Here is a 24,762-nt window from a genome sequence, read left to right on the forward strand (position 1 = left end):
TTGGGATCGATGACATGCTTCAACCAAGTCAGCGAGCCTGACCACGTTAGTCGCCTCTTACAACAAGCATAGTTGCCTGTTAGGGCAAGCATGGGTTGCTAGAGAGACTTTGAGTGAGTGGGTGAGTGAGGTTTTACGCCGCTTTTAGCAATATTCCAGCAATATCACAGCGGGTAAGAGACTTTGAAGGAAGCATAAGAAACATGTAATTGTAAGGAATTTTGTCTGGATTATTTGTAAATTCTTTGATTCCTGGTTTTGGACTTCTCTCAAACTAAGCTTCTTTTTTTTTCAAATTATGCCTATTTTACATATTTCTGCTCAAAAGTCATCAGGCTTGTATATGCATATTATATATGTATAGTCGTATTGCCAAACCTAGGAATTGTACTGTTCTTAACACAACCCCATCGTTAGGCCAGCTACCTGGAACACCTCTGTTTGTATCTATGTACATGATCAGAGCCAAACATGACCTGAAACACTCCACACAGGGTCATTATCATCCTCGATAATCCAGGGTTATAAGTCTCCATTCTGTTATGAGTGAGTTAGTGAGTGTGGTTTTATGCCGCTTTTAGCAATATTCCAGCAAAATCACGGCAGGGGACACCAGAAATGGGTTCACACACTGTACCAACATTCTGTACTGACAAATACCCTGGACATATTCATCAGTTTAATTTTGAGTCCGATACAAAATATGCTGATGCTAGAAATGGCCCATCTTTCTGAGGCAAGGGCGTTAACTGACCATAAAGGTCCAGTTTCCACCCTTGCCGAACTAGGCTGAAATTCCAGGGTTGGCTGAACCAACAAGTCTATGCATGGTCCAATCAGAATCGCGGGACGAACTCTCATTACAATATAGATCTTGATTATCGATCAGATTGTCTTGACTTGGTGCCGCCATTTTGTTTGAAGCAAATGCAAGTGATATGAGAGGTGAAATCTGATTGGTCAATGGGAGGGACATAGAAGGGACATAACTCGTATTAGCCACTGGTGGGGGCTATGATCGAGCCTGGAAATTCCAGCCCAGTTCGGCATGGGTCGAAACTGGACTTTTATAGTCAGTTAACACCCTTGCCTCGGGAAGACAGAAATAGCCATCAATAAAATAACACGAGAGAGAGAAATTCTGTACGAAGTTACCAAGAGATGGAGTTACTTCCGAAACAAAGCTATGGTAGCCAATTGTCAAGGGTTAGCATAATAATAGAAAGGAGATGGGATACCATGGATTATTGAGGATGAGTCAATATCAAACAATAACATACATGAAGGAATCATTACAAATTATATCAAATATTCGTAACATACTATTTCAAAGTTATCAAGAGAAGCACTTAATAATATTTTATTTTAACATTTTTTTAAAAAACAAATATATTCATTGTGATCAGCAGTTTCATTTGAATAACCCAGGTGAGCTATGTGATCTTTTTTAGAATTACATAATCTAAAGTGAACATAACAAAATCATAGACACAAATGGAAGAAAACACTTTGGCAAGAATATGATTATCTACACTGTGTTAACTACAATGGTGTACAATGTAGAATGATTGACGATTGCATTAAAACCAGATCTCTTACTCCGATATGACCTTAATAAGTGAAGGTCTGACAACCCCTTCACAGGAAGTACATGTAGCGTCAAGTGAACTTTCTAATCAACCAATCAGCATTCAGGCGTGTTGGTATAAGTGAGCAGAGCATTTAGTCCAGCATATGATTTCTGTATTGTAAATTGAACTGAAACAGACAGTTCTGAATTGAAATAATGAAATGCAGCATATATTATTCTGAATATTTTATTCCCCCTGTCGTTTCTGAGTACCATCTAGGAATATTTGTGTTCTCTGTGGGTTTTATTTTTATAATATCAAAATTTCAGAATCAAGGGGGTCAAGAATTGAGCCAAATCAATAGAAAGTTCACATCTGATTGGCTCAGGACCAAGCTGCCTTCATTTAGATTGGGTGGTATAATCAAGGTTCACCTTATACGGTGTTCCAGCTGTTGTCAGATTTTCATGGAGTGAGGTATCGTATTGGAGGAAAAGATCTGATCTTAAAGACACTGAATAATTGATTACTTCACAGGAAACGAAAGCAGATGAAGCTTAACAACAGAGACGAGTAATCCTGTAAATCCACACAGAACCAATCATAAGAGATATGAAGTCAAAACTATGACGTAAGTGACCAGTCTGTCATCAGGGGGCGGGGGTCTCACAAACATATCAGAGGATTAGGGGGAGGTCTGTGAAAGCAATTACGCAACAGTTACTAGTACTCCAGAAATGTATGACATTGGTTTGACATCACCATCTGAGACTAGTTTTGCAATTTTGAGTCCCAAAAAAGTTTGAATAATGTTGAAGCTGAAAAAATCATGAACATTTAGAGAGTTTTTTTCGTACACTCATGGATGTGAGGAAATGAGTGAGTTTGGTTAAACACTGCTTAGAATTGTTGGTTGTTGTTGTTGGTTTGTTGTTTTACGCCGCACTCAGCAATATTCCAGCTATATGAAGGCGGTTTGTAAATAATCGAGTCTGGACCAGACAATCTAGTCATTAATATCATGAGCATCGATCCGCGCAATTGGGATCGATGACATGCATCAAACAAGTCAGCGAGCCTGACCACCCGATCCTGTTAGTTGCCTTTTAGTTTAGAACACTCTATCAGTCATATCAGCGTGTCCGCTTGATGTGGGAGGAAAACCTGAATTGATGCAAGTCTTGGACGTTTACCACTTTGGTGAAACCAACAAGCATGGGTATGGTGCTGAGAAACCTAGAGACATAATCAGAGAGAAATGGGATTTGAACCCATGTCCATAGGATTCTGGCATGCCTAAGGGAGGCAACTCACGAATTCCAGAGTAAATATTTAGATATTGAGATATATTTAGGGAAATACATTTAAACCTGGCACAGGGAAATTAATGACAAAGCAGTCCTGGTAACATGTATGTAAAACATATCGATATTCATAAATAAGGTGGAAAGGATAGGATACATACAAGTTTATAAAACTTGAGATAAAAAAGCTGACAAAGTTTTCATATACATTGTTACAGTAAGAGTTTATACCTAATAGTATTTATGTCATTTTTTAATGCCTTTTCAAATATGCTAGGTTGCACAATTGCCAGATCTGTAGTACTGCACGATATATTTGACCTAATAAAAGGTCAGGGTCATTAAGTACATTAATTATGGTACATTGTACATGTAAATAGCTTTCAAAAGAAGATTGATTTAGAAAGCAACACTTTTTCAAGAATAATAAAATATTACCAATCATTATGTCATTGTGGAATGTTTTTTTACTTTTTGTTTGTTTGTTGTTGAAAGCCGCACGCACCAATATTCCAGCTTTATGACGGCAGTCTGTAAATAATTGAGTCTGGACCAGATGGCATGCATCAACCAAGTCAGCGGGTCTTACCACCCAATCCTGTTAGTGTTCTTATTAATGCCTCCCAAATATATCTCATCATACACCACTATGGGGTGATGGCCATTGTTACAGCACTAGGGCATTTTGGCCATTGTTACAGCACTAGGGCGTTATGGCCATTGTTACAGCACTAGGGCATTATGGTCATTGTTACAGCACTAGGGCATTATGGCCACTGTTACAGCACTAGGGCATTATGGTCATTGTTACAGCACTAGGGCATTATGGTCATTGTTACAGCACTAGGGCATTATGGTCATTGTTACAGCACTAGGGCATTATGGCCATTGTTACAGCTCTAGGGCATTATGGTCATTGTTACAGCACTAGGGCATTATGGTCATTGTTACATCACTAGGGCATTATGGCCACTGTTACAGCACTAGGGCATTATGGCCATTGTTACATCACTAGGGCATTATGGTCATTGTTACAGACTGGGGCATTATGGTCATTGTTATAGCACTAGGGTGTTATGGCCATTGTTACAGCACTAGGGCGTTATGGCCATTGTTACAGCACTAGGGTGTTATGGCCATTGTTACAGCACTAGGTTGTTATGGCCATTGTTACACCACTAGGTTGTTATGGCCATTGTTACAGCCCTAGAGCGTTATGGCCATTGTTACAGCACTAGGTTGTTATGGCCATTGTTACAGCACTAGGTTGTTATGGCCATTGTTACACCACTAGGTTGTTATGGCCATTGTTACAGCACTAGAGCGTTATGGCCATTGTTACAGCCCTAGAGCGTTATGGCCATTGTTACAGCACTAGGGTGTTATGGCCATTGTTACAGCACTAGGGTGTTATGGCCATTGTTACAGCACTAGGGTGTTATGGCCATTGTTACAGCACTAGGGTGTTATGGCCATTGTTACAGCACTAGGGTGTTATGACCATTGTTACAGCACTAGGGTGTTATGACCATTGTTACAGCACTAGGGTGTTATGGCCATTGTTACAGCACTAGGGTGTTATGGCCATTGTTACAGCACTAGGGTGTTATGACCATTGTTACAGCACTAGGGTGTTATGACCATTGTTACAGCACTAGGGTGTTATGGCCATTGTTACAGCACTAGGGTGTTATGGCCATTGTTACAGCACTAGGGTGTTATGGCCATTGTTACAGCACTAGGGTGTTATGGCCATTGTTACAGCACTAGGGTGTTATGGCCATTGTTACAGCACTAGGGTGTTATGACCATTGTTACAGCACTAGGGTGTTATGGCCATTGTTACAGCACTAGGGTGTTATGGCCATTGTTACAGCACTAGGGTGTTATGGCCATTGTTACAGCACTAGGGTGTTATGACCATTGTTACAGCACTAGGGTGTTATGGCCATTGTTACAGCACTAGGGTGTTATGGCCATTGTTACAGCACTAGGGTGTTATGACCATTGTTACAGCACTAGGGTGTTATGGCCATTGTTACAGCACTAGAGCGTTATGGCCATTGTTACAGCACTAGGGCGTTATGGTCATTGTTACAGCACTAGGGTGTTATGGCCATTGTTACAGCACTAGGGCGTTATGGTCATTGTTACAGCACTAGGGTGTTATGGCCATTGTTACAGCACTAGGGCGTTATGGTCATTGTTACAGCACTAGGGTGTTATGGCCATTGTTACAGCACTAGAGCGTTATGGCCATTGTTACAGCCCTAGAGCGTTATGGCCATTGTTACAGCACTAGGGTGTTATGGCCATTGTTACAGCACTAGGTTGTTATGGCCATTGTTACATCACTAGAGCGTTATGGCCATTGTTACAGCACTAGGGTGTTATGGCCATTGTTACAGCACTAGGGTGTTATGGCCATTGTTACAGCACTAGGGTGTTATGACCATTGTTACAGCACTAGGGTGTTATGGTCATTGTTACAGCACTAGGGTGTTATGGCCATTGTTACAGCACTAGGGTGTTATGACCATTGTTACAGCACTAGGGTGTTATGGCCATTGTTACAGCACTAGAGCGTTATGGCCATTGTTACAGCACTAGGGCGTTATGGTCATTGTTACAGCACTAGGGTGTTATGACCATTGTTACAGCACTAGGGTGTTATGACCATTGTTACAGCACTAGAGCGTTATGGCCATTGTTACAGCACTAGAGCGTTATGGCCATTGTTACAGCCCTAGAGCGTTATGGCCATTGTTACAGCACTAGAGCGTTATGGCCATTGTTACAGCACTAGAGCGTTATGGCCATTGTTACAGCACTAGAGCGTTATGGCCATTGTTACAGCACTAGGGCGTTATGGCCATTGTTACAGCCCTAGAGCGTTATGGCCATTGTTACAGCACTAGAGCGTTATGGCCATTGTTACAGCACTAGAGCGTTATGGCCATTGTTACAGCACTAGGGTGTTATGGCCATTGTTACAGCACTAGAGCGTTATGACCATTGTTACAGCACTAGAGCGTTATGGTCATTGTTACAGCACTAGGGTGTTATGGCCATTGTTACAGCCCTAGAGCGTTATGGCCATTGTTACAGCACTAGGGCGTTATGGCCATTGTTACAGCACTAGAGCGTTATGGCCATTGTTACAGCACTAGGTTGTTATGGTCATTGTTACAGCACTAGGGTGTTATGGCCATTGTTTGAGCAGGTTGTCTGTCCTTGTCACTACCCTGTATGTGAACATGCTGACATTGGATGATGTTTAGATGAGAGGAGAGAAAGCCATGGTTAAGCAGGGTTTTGCAATATTGTTCAAAGTTCATCGTGTCCGTAGCCCAAGTAGGCTTGCACCCTGACTGAGAGTCATACGGACTCCACATACTCGGCTCATACATCAAGTGTTGAAATCATATCATGAGTCCAGCTTCTACAATAGACCACTTTAGATGATTTAATACTTATATATCTTCTTTAATACTTAAGTACCAGTTTACTTTGCTAGAGCTGATTATGACTTGATAGACAGATGAGAACACATTATGACACAACAGAGATCAGTGAAACCTGTTACCCCCTATAATGTCATTGGACTTGCCAACTTGAATAGATGGAGTCTACCAACTCCCTATATTAGGGGAGAAACGGTTGGCAAATGACAACAAATTACACTGAAGGTAAAAAAACAACATGACTAGTCCAATGTGTTTTATAATAAAATGAAATTGTAAGGAAATATGTATTACAATTCAGCGTATAACAAAATATGGCTGATATCACGTCAATGATTTTAACACCCATAAACATTAACTTCAATCTCATTAAAATCAGATCTTAGTTTTCCCTACCGCTAAACAAAGATCTGAGGATATCCCATTACGGGTCACGTCAGAGCGACCTTTCGCGAATTTTGACCGACCAATGAAATGACTGACAAGAAATCGCCATTAGCCAATCAGAAGGCAGCTTTCTCGAGCTTTATGACACTTGTTTCAAACTGGCAACTACGCTTCGAAACATATTCTGACATATTCTCGATTACAAAAATTAAAACTAATAAGAAGAACATTCTGGAATGGCTTATAGATGGCTTAGATTGTATGGGTATAATCATAATGACCGTACCTGTCGATCAGAATACCCCGTGTTAAATACTTCGTGGTTGCATGATTAGAAAACACATTCCGACTGTCACTTTCATGATCTGGTAAGCGACGCTCTGATTTTGACGGTTGGATGAACTGATGGAAGGTCGTTCTGATGTGACCCGTAATGGGATGTCCTCAAATCTTTATTTAGCAATAGCGAAAACTAAGATCTGATTTTAGTGAGATTGCATCAACTTTCAACTTTATAATAAACAGCCCTGTTAATGTGGTTAAAGGTAACATGGCACTGTTGAAACAATGTCAGTTTAAAACCTCAAAGTTTGACCCATTTTCCTTGATTAAGGGGCATACATGTTACCATGCTACAGCAACCAGTCCGGCATGCAAAAGCTTCCATTTCAGGGTGTCTTGGGGTCAGAACACAGGAATTCCTTAACGCGATACCATGGCAACATAAAAGATCATACCATGTATATAAACATTGCTAAGAATTTGCTGACTATGATTCTGCTGTACATGTGGTTGTCATTCAACTTGCAGTCTCCCACATGGTGCCAACAAATCCCTTGACTGCGCTACAACATACTCAGACTAAACTGGTACAAGAACCGGCAAGCGTATGGGAGATTTTAAGATGTACACCAACCCTCATTAGTCAGGACCCCCTTTAATCAAGAAAACCCACATTCCGGACGATCCCTGCTTGGAACATTTCCATGTACTTAAAGGAGCCCTATCAAACACATTATTCAATAATTCGTGGTGCTTTGCGCATGCTCCCAGAGGGTGCGGAAATATGGACCTTATTTTCATTCATCATTAATCCGGCTCTTCATTGGGAACAATAATGTCTGGATAAAAAAGGTTTAATTGTATATATAATGTTTTGTTCTGAATTCCCCTGATATTTCTGTGTTCAACACTGACCTCAAACATCAGAGCTGATGGACTTATGGGGTTAAAAACTACACAAGCACAGCCAGCCCGAGCTGAGAGCTGGACAAGAGTCCACATTATTTACTATGAGACTTAAATGATTTACACATATATTCAAGAAAGTTGATATGAACGCAAAACATCTGAAGCTTGAAATATAAACAGACAGTGAAATGCATAACACACGTACCCAGTGATCACTGGCCTGCAGGGATACATCATCCAGTCTCCAGAAACTTGGGGGTCAATACACATTCTTGGCTTTCAAGAAAGAAACCCAACTCTCACGTTTCAGTAGAATGCAGTTGTTAACGCATTAAACAACATACCAACATTGCCTGTATCAAATGTCATTAACCGTTGAAAAAGAATGATTATGAAAAATTGAAGAGGATTGTTTTCTGAGCAAATCTGCAAATACATAGGTAGTCATAGCAACATGAAAAATTAGGAAGAATCATATTGACAAAAGGTGAAAACTGAAATCTCTTTGAATGTACAAACTCATGCTTGCAAATTTATATACACTGCAATATCTTAATAACAATTTTTTCTGTGATTCCGTGTTCATATTTGATGATTTGAAACACAAGTCTATACAATTGTATGCAAAATACTTAAAACATTTGTAAAAGGATCTGTTACAAAAAACCGAAACCTTTATCTAAAAATACAAATTCAAATTTTAAATTGCAAAAGTATCTTTATACAGTGACTTATGTTACAGCTTTCTCTAAAAATATGCATTTTTAAGGAATAAACTTAATCTTGCTACCAATGTGTGGCTTTCTGTGATTTGATCGAAATGATTGTCGCCAGTGCCATGTCTTCTGTCATCTCCTGCAGATGGCGACCAGTTGGCAACAGTGAATTGGTTAAACTAAAAGTATCTACACATCCTAGATCTGTTAGCAGCACTTCTTCTTCTTGCTGCCTCTGTGGCCATCCAGTTTTATTGTCTGGGGAGCATCTGCCGCTTTCTTCTGTTGCTCTTTCTTTGTGGATAAAACCAGGCGCGTAATGGCTAGGAACATCTGTAACAGGAGAGTGAGTTCAACCTCATTAAAATCGACCTGTGAAGATCCGGGATAGAATAGGCCTTCATTTGCCCTATAAAGTGACCATGCTTGTCTAAAGAGGCCTCTAACGGGATCGGGTGGTCAGGCTCGCTGACTTGGTTGATGCATGTCATTGTATCCCAATTGCATGCATCGATGCTCTTGATGTCAATCACTGGATTGTCTGGTCCAGACTCGATTATTTACAAACCCCCGTCACAAAGCTGGAATATTGCTGAGTGTGGCGTTAAACAAAAAACGAACAAACTAAAAAATCAGATCTTGAACTCCTTCTACACTCCCTGTGCGAAGATCGATGATGCCTCCTTAGCAGGTTGCATCAGGTGAACTTTCTTGTCAGCCAATCAGACAGGTTTATCTCATTTCGGTATCTCGAAAATGAATATGATCAAGGAGTTCCAAATGCAAACAAATAAAGCTGTGTTATCATAATTTCTTAAGGACATTTGATGTCTTTTCTGATCACCATAGCCTCTAAAACCAAAAGAAGGTACTACTGACTGATTGAGGATATGTTTGTGTTCTTTGGCCTAGACTAAAATTTACGAATTAAGGTACCAAAGAACAGTATCCATCGATTGTAAAAGGCTGACATCTGACTGACACAAAACCCCACTCATCTTTCATTCAGATTGGTCGTGAAATGTTCAATCAGCTGCGCAATGCAACCTGCCATGGTAGTGTCCTTAAATCTTCATACAGAGAGGTATCATAATGGAGTAAAACAGGTCCATTATTAACGCCACTTTTATCAACATTCCAGCAATATCATGATGGCGACACCAGAAATGAGCTTCACATATTGTAGGATATGTACCCAAGTAGGGAATCAAACACAGGCCTTAAATATGAGTGAAGTACAAGACTACCCACCAACCCTTCATACAAATAGATAAACTTACAGTCAATTAGCTGATGTGTTTGTTGTTTAACGCTGCACTGAGCAATATTCCAGCCCTATTATGGCAGCCTCTCAACAATCCCAACTAGGCCAGACAATCCAGTGATTGATATTAAGAGCATTGGTGTATAATGACACGTTAGTAACTTACCCACCAAGTCTGACCACATGATCCAGTTAGGTGGCTGGGCCCTATTCAACCCAGAATACCAACATGGGTTATTACAGACACAAACCAATCCTTGGTTACAGTAGCACAAGACATGGAGTATATCTGACAGTACATAACATAAGGAATGGCAGGTGCAGAGATGCCTATTTTGAAAAAACATTGATGCTGATCGTGACTCAAAATCCTGATTTTTAAAAAAAAATTATATCATTAAAAATATATTTTTATCACTGCCACGCCGAAAAACTTCTGTGTTTGAATAAAAACATATATTTCTAGAATATTGTCAATGAGACAACTTTGCCATCTAAACTAGATACTTTGTACAAGGAATCGCTTCTGCAATGGTTTACGTAACAAGTCAGCATTGACAGTAAGGGGCAGTAACTCTAGCCACATGCTGGTGCCTTGCCTTCTCATGTCACGTCATGTTTTACTTTTATAAAAAAAAGGGAACGTATTGGTTGTCAACCAACATCAAAAAAGGCCTCAGTTGATAGCAACATGTACACAGCCCTAGTAGTACCGCACCTCTTCAACATTAATGTTTTCCTTGGCGCTCGTCTCGTACAACTGGATACCCATCTGGTCGGCAAAGCGCTGAGCATCCTGAGTCAACACCACCTTTCTGTCAGGGTCATCGTCCTTGTTACCAACTGGAAGCAAGGTTACCATGGTTACAAAAACTTCTGCTACTGGAAAAATCATATCCATCATAAAAACAATATTTTATTTACAAAATTGTCCTGAAACTGTGCAGCTTCTTATGCCTTCAGAGGGATACATACATGACCAGCAGTCTGGAGGCATGAAGCTGCAGACAATACTTGCTGCATACAGAAGACTACAACTAACACAAAATTCTACAGACTTGCACAAAAGGTGATGTCATCAAAAGAAGATACATACATGTGTTCAGCATACATGTGTCCTCAGTCTGGCAGTGTCAGAGAAGAAGATTCTTCAAGATGTTTACAGTGCAAGGGAATATCAAGATGTTTACAGTGCAAGGGGATGTCAAGGTGTTTACAGTGCAAGGGAATGTCAAGATGTTCACAGTGCAAGGGAATGTAAAGATGTTTACAGTGCAAAGGGATGTCAAGATGTTTACAGTGCAAAGGGATGTCAAGCTGTTTACAGTGCAAAGGGATGTCAAGATGTTTACAGTGCAAGGGGATGTCAAGATGTTTACAGTGCAAAGGGATGTCAAGATGTTTACAGTGCAAGGGAATGTCAAGATGTTTACAGTGCAAAGGGATGTCAAGATGTTTACAGTGCAAAGGGATGTCAAGATGTTTACAGTGCAAGGGGATGTCAAGATGTTTACAGTGCAAAGGGATGTCAAGATGTTTACAGTGCAAGGGAATGTCATGATGTTTACAGTGCAAGGGAATTACAAGATGTTTACAGTGCAAGGGAATGTCAAGATGTTTACAGTGCAAGGGAGTGTCAAGATGTTTACAGTGCAAGGGAATGTCAAGATGTTTACAGTGCATGGGAGTGTCATGATGTTTACAGTGCAAGGGAGCGTCATGATGTTTACAGAGCAAGGGAATGTCAAGATGTTTACAGTGCAAGGGAATGTCAAGATGTTTACAGTGCAAGGGAATGTCAAGATGTTTACAGTGCAAGGGAATGTCAAGATGTTTACAGTGCAAGGGAATGTCAAGATGTTTACAGTGCAAGGGAATTACAAGATGTTTACAGTGCAAGGGAATGTCAAGATGTTTACAGTGCAAGGGAATTACAAGATGTTTACAGTGCAAGGGAATGTCATGATGTTTACAGTGCAAGTGAAGTCAAGATGTTTACAGTGCAAGGGAATGTCAAGATGTTTACAGTGCAAGGGATGTCAAGATGTTTACAGTGCAAGGGAGTGTCATGATGTTTACAGTGCAAGTGAAGTCAAGATGTTTACAGTGCAAGGGAATGTCAAGATGTTTACAGTGCAAGGGAATGTCATGATGTTTACAGTGCAAGTGAAGTCAAGATGTTTACAGTGCAAGGGAATGTCAAGATGTTTACAGTGCAAGGGGATGTCAAGATGTTTACAGTGCAAGGGAATTACAAGATGTTTACAGTGCAAGGGAATGTCAAGATGTTTACAGTGCAAGGGAGTGTCAAGATGTTTACAGTGCAAGGGAGTGTCAAGATGTTTACAGTGCAAGGGAATTACAAGATGTTTACAGTGCAAGGGAATGTCAAGATGTTTACAGTGCAAGGGAATATCAAGATGTTTAAAGTGCAAGGGAATGTCAAGATGTTTAAAGTGCAAGGGAATGTCAAGATGTTTACAGTGCAAGGGAATTACAAGATGTTTACAGTGCAAGGGAATGTCAAGATGTTTACAGTGCAAGGGAGTGTCATGATGTTTACAGAGCAAGGGAATGTCAAGATGTTTACAGAGCAAGGGAGTGTCAAGATGTTTACAGTGCAAGGGAATGTCAAGATGTTTACAGTGCAAGGGAGTGTCATGATGTTTACAGTGCAAGGGAATGTCAAGATGTTTACAGTGCAAAGGGATGTCAAGATGTTTACAGTGCAAAGGGATGTCAAGATGTTTACAGTGCAAGGGGATGTCAAGATGTTTACAGTGCAAAGGGATGTCAAGATGTTTACAGTGCAAGGGAATGTCATGATGTTTACAGTGCAAGGGAATTACAAGATGTTTACAGTGCAAGGGAATGTCAAGATGTTTACAGTGCAAGGGAGTGTCAAGATGTTTACAGTGCAAGGGAATGTCAAGATGTTTACAGTGCATGGGAGTGTCATGATGTTTACAGTGCAAGGGAGCGTCATGATGTTTACAGAGCAAGGGAATGTCAAGATGTTTACAGTGCAAGGGAATGTCAAGATGTTTACAGTGCAAGGGAATGTCAAGATGTTTACAGTGCAAGGGAATGTCAAGATGTTTACAGTGCAAGGGAATGTCAAGATGTTTACAGTGCAAGGGAATTACAAGATGTTTACAGTGCAAGGGAATGTCAAGATGTTTACAGTGCAAGGGAATTACAAGATGTTTACAGTGCAAGGGAATGTCATGATGTTTACAGTGCAAGTGAAGTCAAGATGTTTACAGTGCAAGGGAATGTCAAGATGTTTACAGTGCAAGGGATGTCAAGATGTTTACAGTGCAAGGGAGTGTCATGATGTTTACAGTGCAAGTGAAGTCAAGATGTTTACAGTGCAAGGGAATGTCAAGATGTTTACAGTGCAAGGGAATGTCATGATGTTTACAGTGCAAGTGAAGTCAAGATGTTTACAGTGCAAGGGAATGTCAAGATGTTTACAGTGCAAGGGGATGTCAAGATGTTTACAGTGCAAGGGAATTACAAGATGTTTACAGTGCAAGGGAATGTCAAGATGTTTACAGTGCAAGGGAGTGTCAAGATGTTTACAGTGCAAGGGAGTGTCAAGATGTTTACAGTGCAAGGGAATTACAAGATGTTTACAGTGCAAGGGAATGTCAAGATGTTTACAGTGCAAGGGAATATCAAGATGTTTAAAGTGCAAGGGAATGTCAAGATGTTTAAAGTGCAAGGGAATGTCAAGATGTTTACAGTGCAAGGGAATTACAAGATGTTTACAGTGCAAGGGAATGTCAAGATGTTTACAGTGCAAGGGAGTGTCATGATGTTTACAGAGCAAGGGAATGTCAAGATGTTTACAGAGCAAGGGAATGTCAAGATATTTACAGTGCAAGGGAATGTCAAGATGTTTACAGTGCAAGGGAATTACAAGATGTTTACAGTGCAAGGGAATGTCAAGATGTTTACAGTGCAAGGGAGTGTCATGATGTTTACAGTGCAAGGGAGTGTCATGATGTTTACAGAGCAAGGGAATGTCAAGATGTTTACAGAGCAAGGGAATGTCAAGATATTCACAGAGCAAGGGAATGTCAAGATGTTTACAGTGCAAGGGAGTGTCAAGATGTTTACAGTGCAAGGGAATGTCATGATGTTTACAGTGCAAGGGAATGTCATGATGTTTACAGTGCAAGGGAGTGTCAAGATGTTTACAGTACAAGGGAATGTCATGATGTTTACAGTGCAAGGGAGTGTCAAGATGTTTACAGTACAAGGGAATGTCATGATGTTTACAGTGCAAGGGAGTGTCAAGATGTTTACAGTACAAGGGAATGTCAAGATGTTTACAGTGCAAGGGAACGTCAAGATGTTTACAGTGCAAGGGAGTGTCATGATGTTTACAGTGCAAGTGAAGTCAAGATGTTTACAGTGCAAGGGAATGTCAAGATGTTTACAGTGCAAGGGAATGTCAAGATGTTTACAGTGCAAGGGAATGTCAAGATGTTTACAGAGCAAGGGAATGTCAAGATGTTTACAGAGCAAGAGAATGTCAAGATGTTTACAGAGCAAGGGAGTGTCAAGATGTTTACAGTGCAAGGGAATGTCAAGATGTTTACAGTGCAAGGGAGTGTCATGATGTTTACAGTGCAAGTGAAGTCAAGATGTTTACAGAGCAAGGGAATGTCAAGATGTTTACAGTGCAAGGGAATGTCAAGATGTTCACAGTGCAAGTGAAGTCGAGATGTTTACAGAGCAAGGGAATGTCAAGATGTTTACAGAGCAAGAGAATGTCAAGATGTTTACAGAGCAAGGGAGTGTCAAGATGTTTACAGTGCAAGGGAATGTCAAGATGTTTACAGTGCAAGGGAGTGTCATGATGTTTACAGTGCAAGTGAAGTCAAGATGTTTACAGAGCAAGGAAATGTCAAGATGTTTACAGTGCAAGGGAATGTCAAGATGTTTACAGAGCAAGGGAACGTCAAGATGTTTACAGTGCAAGGGAATGTCAAGATGTTTACAGTGCAAGGGAGTGTCATGATGTTTACAGTGCAAGGCAATGTCAAGATGTTTACAGTGCAAGGTAATGTCAAGATGTTTACAGTGCAAGGGAATGTCAAGATGTTTACAGTGCAAGGGAATGTCAAGATGTTTACAGTGCAAGGGAATGTCAAGATGTTTAAAGTGCAAGGGAATATCAAGATGTTTACAGTGCAAAGGAATGTCAAGATGTTTACAGTGCAAGGGAATGTCAAGATGTTTACATAGATATTTACATTGCATGGGAATGTCAAGATGTTTACAGAGCAAGGGAACATATTTTAGAAGAATTTAAGAGCATGGTTGAAGTGCAAAAGTCAAATCAAGGTCCAATGCCAAATATTGAGAAATATAGAACATTTGTTGAGTACTACTAACTCCATGTAGAGTATACCCAAAACTTAATTACATTTTGAATGAAATTGGCTTAATAATTGCCATTAATAGTATTTCAAATATGGCTGTAGTAGTGGCCATCTTGAAAATAGGACTTGAACCCACTGAACAAATTCAGGTGTCATCAATGGTGGATGCAGCATGTGACAATTCAGCAGCATGTGACAATTCAGCAGCATGTGACAATTCAGTATCATTGTCCCTGTGGTTTCTGAGGAGAAGACGTTTACAACACAACAAACACAACACTGGACAAAACGGCCATTATGACCTCTGATCCCACTGACTAGTCTCGAGTCATACTAGTACTACTAGTACAGCTTCACTTCAAAGCTCACCTAGAATCCTATTAACAACATCACAGTTCTGGTCAATCTCGTGTAGCCATCTCTTGACATTTGCGAAGGACTCGCCGCTTGAGACATCGTAGACGACAATCACTCCATGTGTGCCTCGGTAATATCTGAAACACAACACACAACCTCTAACAATCTTTTTATTGGCAGGTTTCACTGGCGACTGAACATGCTCAACTTTACCGCATTGTTTAATGACAAAGCATAAAAAAACTTCTAAACACAAAAAATCAGCGTATGGTCTAAAACTGGAAGAATGATTTGGGATGATAAATAAAATCTTCCACTTGTGCTTTCCTTGGCATGACTCAGAGTTTCTTAACCTTTAATGGACTCCTGTTGATATATTTGATATCAAAAGACACTAAGGTGAAATTCTCTAATCTAATTTATTTGTTAAATAAGCATGCTTTAGCATGTTCAGCACAATTTCGTCGTGACTTAAAATATATTATCACAAAATATGAACTTGATCCATTTCATCATCAAGAAACAGCACCACATGGACAATGAAGTCATGAGTCTCATATTCTTATCAACCTTCACTCCTATTTTAAATTAGTATTACATCAAATCATGGCATGAGTATGATTTTAAAAAAAAAAAAAAAAAAAGGAAATTTCAGGGCAGGTAATTGTTTCAATCAAGTTCAAAATCAGCCATGTTAGAAATAAAAAGGGGACTTGGAGTCCCTGAGGTCATCAGCTGTAGTGCTGGAATCAAGGGTTCCTCAAAAATTTGTCTTCAAAACATTAGGGTAGTGACAAGTAAAAAGTAAGTGATCATGGTGATTAGTGCTTAAAATGCCGCATTAGCAATCATGCAGCTATTAAGATGACTAGCACTGAGTTACGACAAGGGCCCCATGACTTTCATTCTTGTTTTCAGACACTGTCTATTGACCATGTGTTGACCACATGGACTACCTACGACCAAGTCACACCAACCATGTCTGCAGTAATAACATAGCTAAACAAACTTGTGTCCTAAACATTGAGATAGCAAGATTACTTACGTGGATGTAATGGTCCGGAACCTCTCTTGTCCTGCAGTATCCCAGATCTGAAGTTTGACCTTTTCCCCGTTCACGTCCACTGTTCGTATCTTGAAGTCGACCCCGATTGTCGTGATATACGTTCCTGAAGCAATCAGAATAGCTTACCTCCATGTAGCTTCATATTCAGCATTGTCAATAGTTCACTGATCATTTCCACTACGTTCCACCCATGAATACATACATCTGTTCCAGTGTCGCTGCTTTCAACTAACAAATCATTTACAGTAAACTACGCTTATAACAAACTCGAAGGGACCACTAATTTTAGTTCATAATATCCGTAGTTCGTTATAAGCATATAAACAGCATTTATACAACAAATGGTCGGGACTAAAACATAAGTTTGTTATATCGGTCAATTCATTATAAGCGTGTTTGTTATAAATGTAGTTCACTGTAGTTGGTTTCTTTACTTTTATAAAGCCGCACTCAGCAATATTCCAGCTATATGAAAATAATCAAGTCTTGACCGGATGTCAGTGATTGACATCATGAGCTTCGATCTATGCAATTTGGATACGAAGACATGCATTAACCAAGTCTGTGTGTCTGGTCCTGTTAGTCAGTTTGTGAAGCCCGTCTCTCGTGACCTTGTTGAGATATTGCTGAAGTATGGCTTAAAGCATCCTCTATAATCCAGGGTCCAGGGGTCACATTTCTGTAAACCTACACTAGGTGAGGTGAAAATGGGTTTAACGTCGCGTCCAAGATTATTGCACTTATATAGCGACGTGCATGCACGTGTGTGTGTGTGTGGCTGCTTGTACTAGTCTGGACTGATGCCGATTTATAGTGCTAGCTAACACGAATACCCCACTCAGACACAGTATACTGACTACGAGCCGACCAGTCCTTGTTTTAGCCCCCTAATGCCGAGCGTCAGACAGGGTAACAACAAGTACCATCTTTTAACGTCTTTTGGTATGACGTGGTCGGGGATCAAACCCCGGACCTTCCGCTCTACCACTAGACCACGGAGGCGGTCTAAACCTACACTAACCCTTGGATTGATTACTGTGGTTCTCGAGATCTCATATTACCTGCCCTTGATTAACATTAGCCAGTTTGATTTGCAACGCTACTCAGTCTAACAGGCCAAACACAATGTGAGGTACACACCAGATTCAATGTTGGGTTGGTGATATCAACAACATGGCCGCCAGTCCCATTGATCATGATAGTGTTTGCAGGAAATTACACATTAAAAAAACTGACTACCACACATTAAAGAAAGCCCTCAAATATCTTTTTGATAGATGTTTTTTTTATGTCCATTAAAACTGGCGCGGCTTTGGTTTCGAGGCAATACAATTTACCTCCCTTACCCAATTTCCTTTTTCCTAATCTCAACATTTGATTGGTTGATAAATAAAATGTTAATGAAAAATCAAGGGCGGTTAATCTGAGGCCGAGACCCACGTGAGTGAGTGAGTGAGTGAGTGAGTGAGTGAGTGAGTGAGTGAGTGAGTGAGTGAGTGAGTGAGTGAGTGAGTGAGTGAGTGAGTGAGTGAGTGAGTGAGTGAGTGAGTGAGTGAGTGAGTGAGTGAGTGAGTGAGTGAGTGAGTGAGTGAGTGAGTGAGTGAGTGAGTGAGTGAGTGAGTGAGTGAGTGAGTGAGTGAGTGAGTGAGTGAGTGAGTGAGTGAGTGAGTGAGTGAGTGAGTGAGTGAGTGAGTGAGTGAGTGAGTGAGTGAGTGAGTGAGTGAGTGAGTGAGTGAGTGAGTGAGTGAGTGAGTGAGTGAGTGAGTGTGAGTGTGTGGTTTTACGCCGCTTTTAGCAGTATTCCAGCAATATCACGGCAGGGGACACCAGAAATGGACTTCACACATTGTACCCATGTCGGGAATCGAACCCGGGTCTTCCGCGTGACGAGCGAACTATTTAACCACTAGGCTACCCGACCGCTCCTGATCCCAATAGATCAAAGGGGTTGGTGTAGGTTTACTGAAATGCAAGCCCTGGAGATAACATGGCTATGGAGGATGGACTAAACGCAGCATCAAACCCAACTCACTCACTCACTCACTCACAACCAGCCAGGTTTAACCAGACCCCGATTACAATTCCTCTTCTCCAGGGATCTGGTCTATATCAACCCATACCACAAGGGTTAGCATGGTTAGAAGGGAAAGTGGATTATTCAAACAAGTCTAGTTTAGTTTGTATTTGTGCAAAGAAACAACTGAAGTACTTACCTGAGAAAGTATTGTCAGCGAATCTCAGCAGCAAACTGCTCTTGCCGACACCTACACAGATGAGAGAGATAATGTCATGACAACCCATCCCAAACATGATCACAGTTCACTCATGCAGATAAGCTGCGAATTTGCATAAAACATGCAAAATAAATCACCATTACTCAATCAATTTTGAGTTTCTTGCGTACAAGTATGCACAAGATTTTTTAAAAATCCAGTACAACAATTATCCACTGTAGCCTTTTCACTGTAGCACTTTACAAACTATAATTTACTGATCGACAACAGGCATAGTCAAAACATGCTAAACATAGACCCACTGCAGTGAATAACGCATGTCTCTCTTATGATCACTGCAGCATGTTTTTCTTTTGTAAGCTTGTGTGACAAGCGACAAATTTAGGGCCAGACCCTTCAGAATAAATTAGAAAATGAATCCAACTCAAGCCTAAATTGACTTAGCAAGTCTAGATTGCCTCAGCTGAACTTGAGCATTGTACTCGGCTCCATTTGGAGTTTAATTTTTATTTTTGGGATAATGTTCTTAAAATAAGATATCAGTATTTCAAGGACTAAATGTCAGTTTAAACTAGGGCAGCAGATACAGGTTTGAGGTCAAATGAAACAGACTCTTCAGCAGAATTATGTGTAAAATAATATACTCACTGGTTAAAAAACATCCAATCAACTGGACCCAAAGGAGTAAAAATATACAAACAAAACCAATACAAACAAGACAGGGCTTCAAAACATGAAAAAAGCAATATTTTCAGAGAAAATCCACTTGTTGAAATCAAATTTACACTGCACCTCTCCTACTGGCAACTATACCCCAACTGGAAAATACTCCATGAAGTAGTTTTCAAGTTATAGGTCGCACAAATGTTTCAGTAAAAACATTCACAACATCAAAAACATCATATTTTTTCAGATAATACACCCTTTTAGGTCGGGGGTATATTAAATCTCAGTGAACATGTGAATAAATGTCATGGATATCCGGAGCCCTGCATGTATGCAAGTCATCAACACTCACCATACAGACAGGTGGCGGTCACAGCTTTGACAGCTATCATGGACAGCTATCAGCTAGCAATTGATTTACCATAAATCTTTTAACCCATGCATATGACACATAATTCTTTTTACCCTTATCGGTAATATTATCCTCATCATGATGCATGAGCTGTTCCTGCTTTGTAAACATTCAAAAGTAAATGTCAAATTTTATGCAACTCGACTTTTTTTTGTGTCCTACTTTTTCAATGTATCATGACTTTTTCTGTTTCCTCTATTTGATTTATCATGTCTACTGGGGAGGTGAAATTGGTTTAATGTCGTGGTCAAGATATATGTTTTACCAAAAATGAGTTACTTTAAATTATATTCACTTAAGAAGTGACTTCACTTTGTGTGAGTTCAAAGAGTGAGGGCCAAACTGTATCTAAAAAAATATCATCTTTTTCCAGTAATCATGGTAATGCTGCTTTTTAATCATATTTTACACAGTTGTTGAGCTGATCAAATTGTAATGTCCTACATATATGTTATTATTAAGAAAGTAACTGCTATATTCATGATATTAGTTTAATAACTCTTCAGGGGCGGTCGGGTAGCCTAGTGGTTAAAGCGTTCGCTCGTCACGCCGAAGACACAGGTTCGATTCCCGACATGGGTACAATGTGTGAAGCCCATTTCTGGTGTCTCCCGCCGTGATATTGCTGGAATATTGCTAAAAGCGGCGTAAAACCATACTCACTCACTCACTCATAACTCTTCAGTTGACTTGCAAACATCAACGCAGAAGTTATTGGCCAGTTGTCTCGCACTATGAGGTATTATGATTCGTTATCAGGGTTAGAACCTAACAGTTTTCGTCCACTAGTCCTTATAATGATAACATATAGCAAAACCCTTAAAAAGGGCCAATTTCTACTAGTCCTTATGATACCTTTACCATTGGGCAGTTTGGCAAGGAATACAGGACTAGTGCAAATTTCTAACGCTGGTTATGATTCGTTATATATGGAACCCTTGACATTTCGGTTTAAAGTTAGAATTAGATTTTGTCAAAGTGTGATGTATATTTTCTTGACTGGCTAGATGCTGGAACTGCATGTGAAGTAGCAAATACAAGCAAGTACTGAAACTTAATTCTGACTGGCTGCCACTGATAGCTTGCCTGTTCAGCTGATATGTTCATAGACATTGGGCTTTCCAGCATCAAACAAATCTGATATCAGTCATGTTTTCTTGTCAAGGGATATTTCAGATCTTGATATTTCAGATCTTGATATTCTGACAGTACAGCATAATTTCATTATTGATTATGATCTGAATGATCTGCATAACAACGATACAATGGGGACATTATGTTGCGTATTTTCTACTTAGATTGCATCAAATACACTCTGACCACCTGATCCCTTTAATTGACAAACATAGGCTGCTGAGGACCTAAATTCTTATCTGGCATCCCCATGGGACTGTGGTACTGTACGTAGTATCTTGACACTTACACAGCTCTTAGCATGTTGCCTTGCTTGATGGAGACATAAACCAACAACAACAACGACAACAACAACAACAGGATGTGTTCCATTATCTGCATTGCTGTCTGCAACCATTGCGACATTCTAACTCATACATCATGAAACTGGTTTATGCTTATGAAATATTAAGAGCAACACAGAGCTCCAGATCAGCTTTTGGTGTTGTGGGTATTTTACCCATGCATTTTAAAATCATTGGGAATCAGTAATTCTATCTGGGTATTCAAATTTCTGTTACCCACTAGTTTTTACACGTGGGTATTTAAGTTAAATATTCAAAAACACTATTCATCTAGTCCCTGCAAACTAGTGTCGTGTGGGTTCGAGAGCTTTATAGGACTCAAAAATACCACGATACTTCGACAAGAAAGTGTGATGGCAAATGATCATGATGTAACTGTCATCGTGGAGTTTGGCAAGGTTGACGGAATCCCTGTTAATAATTTCAAAATAAGTTGCTGATTTGCTAAACGAATACGCAGGGTTTCTTCACAATATTTTGATGATACGCACAAGTTTTATTTTTGTAGCGTATCTGTAATGTTCGTTGCGTATTTGATACGCTTGGATTTTATTTTACTGCATATTTCTGCATTTCTGATGTGTATTTTACGCAGATACGCAGCTTATCTGGAGCTCTGGCAACAATCAATGCTGCTAGGTACGATGACAAGCTATCAACCAAGTCACTGAGTCTGAGTGAGTGAGTGAGTGAGTTTGATTTTACGCCGCTTTTAGCAATATTCCAGCAATATCACGGCGGGGGACACCAGAAATGGGCTTCACACATTGTAACCATGTCGGGAATCGAACCCGGGTTTTCAGCGTGACGAGCGAACAATAACCACCAGACTACCCGACCGCCCCTCACCGAGTCTGAACACCCGATCCATTGGGTTGCCTCTTACAACCTGCATAGGTCGCGGGGGACCCATTCTAAAACAGAGTTCCCATGGGGTTGAACTAACTAACACAAGACAGAAGTACAGTAGACATGGATATAACAAATTACAAGGGACCAGAGAAATCAGTTTGATATATACGTTGTTCCTAATATACGTTTTTACTCGAATACATGCTCCATCTTAGATAAAACAAAACAATACACATAGTTGCGGCATGACTTGTATTAGCAGTGATCACTTTATAGCATTCAAAACATTTATGAACATTCATTTTAGAAGATTAAATACATAACAGTCCTCTTGCTACTGCCTGCCATGACATAATGTTTAATGTTTTTTTCACAGTCAACATTATTCCACTTACAGGTAAGTTGAACATAAAGAAAGTTTAACATGGTTGAATCATCACAGCTGATTGTGTTGATTTGACATGGTTTGTTGATTTGCCGCTGATTGTGTATAGACAACCGTCAGTGACACTTGACACTGCGTGAGATTTCTCAGTTCGCTATACATCACCAATTAGTGGTACTTGGGCTTGTTGGGGATCAGGTATCAGTTCTCAATTAACGTTAGTTTGCTGTGAAGACTTTGTTATATATACATACATTTTATCTAATAAAGAGAAGATAAATTGGGGAATTTGTTTGATGTATCTGTTTGATCGCTCTGATTTATGTTTGTTAATGGTATGTCTGTGTTATACTAAGTAATGTAGATACCTGTCTTTGAAGCAGATTATGCTGATTAACATATTTAATTGGGAATGTAATTGTAAATTTCTAACATTGCTTGACAACTCTCACAGAAAATGGTAGTTATGATTAATTACATATTCATTACATTTACAAACTGTAACAAAATACCAAATGTCAGTAGTTTTTAACGGAATCAGAAGCTGACACAACTTTTTGTACAATGCGTATCATGTGTATATGAAACGTTTTTTGTTTTTTTGTAAATACGACTTGACTTCTGGATCATTCAAGCAAAATTCCCAAAAAAATTATTATGCTGAATCTATAAACTTCCGCTATTTCCTGATATGAGCTGTCACATTCACATTCGATTAGGAGCTGAGTTGCAACAACATCACACTTTCCTTTAAACGGGATAATATAAACCGCCTACTGTCTTCATGAAATTATACGCTCAGTGTTATATATTATAGAAAACTAAACAACTCCCGATATCTGACAACACGGCTCAGTCTAAAGCCGTCTCAAGTGAAAATCACGAAACCCACGGGTTCAGTTTCCCTCACAGGGACGCTTGATTGAATGATCTTTAACTTTAAACAGAAGAAAATCGACGTACCACTGTCACCAATAATTAGAAGTTTGAATAGATGATCGTATTCCCTGGCCATTTTGTGGAATTATTATCGACAAATTTCTCCAGGAAGTTATCTACAGGGGTGGAAAACGGAAGTTGTTTCATCCTATGTGTGCGCATGACTCATGATATAAATGCTATCTTCTTTCGACAAGTTATTAATTATGTCTGATATTTCTGGCGACATCTACTGTTGTGTAAAAGAATATCAGCCTAATTGCAAATAAGTTCGGAAGTGTGAAAACCAACATTTATCCAAAGTAAACTGGTGAACTTCATATCTCACGTGACAGCATTTGATTACGCACCATGACTTTTTCTAGACTACCGATAAGCATGAGATACATATTATACGTGTACCATCCCAGTGATTGACATGATGAGCATCGGTCTACGCAATTTGGATACAATAGCATGCATCAACCAATTCAACGAGTTTGACCACACGATCCCGTTAGTCTTCTCTAACGACAATTTAGTTTCTTCAAGTTAGATTCAAAGTATTTAAACCCCACTTTGTTATTCTGCTAACTCACAACAGTTTAATGATTGGGCCTACCTTTAGAATACAGTACCACAAACTTTTCAAACACGTGATCATACCTTATGACGTAAATATAGAATACTAAACGAGCTCCCGTGTAATACCAATTTTATGAAACGAGTGAATAGTTCTGGTATCTGACGAGCGAAAGCGAGTCAGATACCAGAACTATTCACGAGTTTCATAAATTTGGTTTTACACGGGAGCGAGTTTAGTATTTTATTTATTACTGGCCATTTATAACGTGTTTAGAATTATACTGTTTAGTGTGAATAGGCTGACACCTACACGATCCACGGCATAATCCAATTTAGTTAACACAGTAATACTTCAAACACGTCAAAAGTTGAAACGTATGAATTTAATACCATACAACGGCCCACCTTTAGAATTCAGGCGTCCGTTCCACAAAATTAGCGTAGCGTTAAGGTTATCGCAACTCACATACTTTAACTTAGACCAGCGACTGTCGTTGCGCTACCGTACGATCGCCT

General features: G+C 39.8%; 1 protein-coding gene across 1 annotated transcript; it reads right to left on the reverse strand.

The window, feature by feature from the left end:
* Positions 1–2,351: 2,351 nt before the first annotated feature.
* LOC124132011 (ras-related protein Rab-35-like) lies at positions 2,352–23,831 on the reverse strand. The gene is made up of 6 exons (XM_046495581.2): positions 23,707–23,831; positions 18,930–18,980; positions 16,696–16,819; positions 15,663–15,787; positions 10,616–10,740; positions 2,352–8,966 (listed from the first exon to the last, which is right to left on the reverse strand). The coding sequence occupies exons 1-6, from the start codon at positions 23,756–23,758 to the stop codon at positions 8,841–8,843; spliced, it is 603 nt and encodes a 200-aa protein (XP_046351537.1). The 5' UTR covers positions 23,759–23,831; the 3' UTR covers positions 2,352–8,840.
* Positions 23,832–24,762: the final 931 nt, after the last annotated feature.

The sequence above is a fragment of the Haliotis rufescens genome, unplaced genomic scaffold (assembly GCF_023055435.1).
Source record: "Haliotis rufescens isolate VD_foot unplaced genomic scaffold, xgHalRufe1.0.p SCAF_15, whole genome shotgun sequence".
Lineage (NCBI taxonomy): Eukaryota > Metazoa > Mollusca > Gastropoda > Lepetellida > Haliotidae > Haliotis > Haliotis rufescens.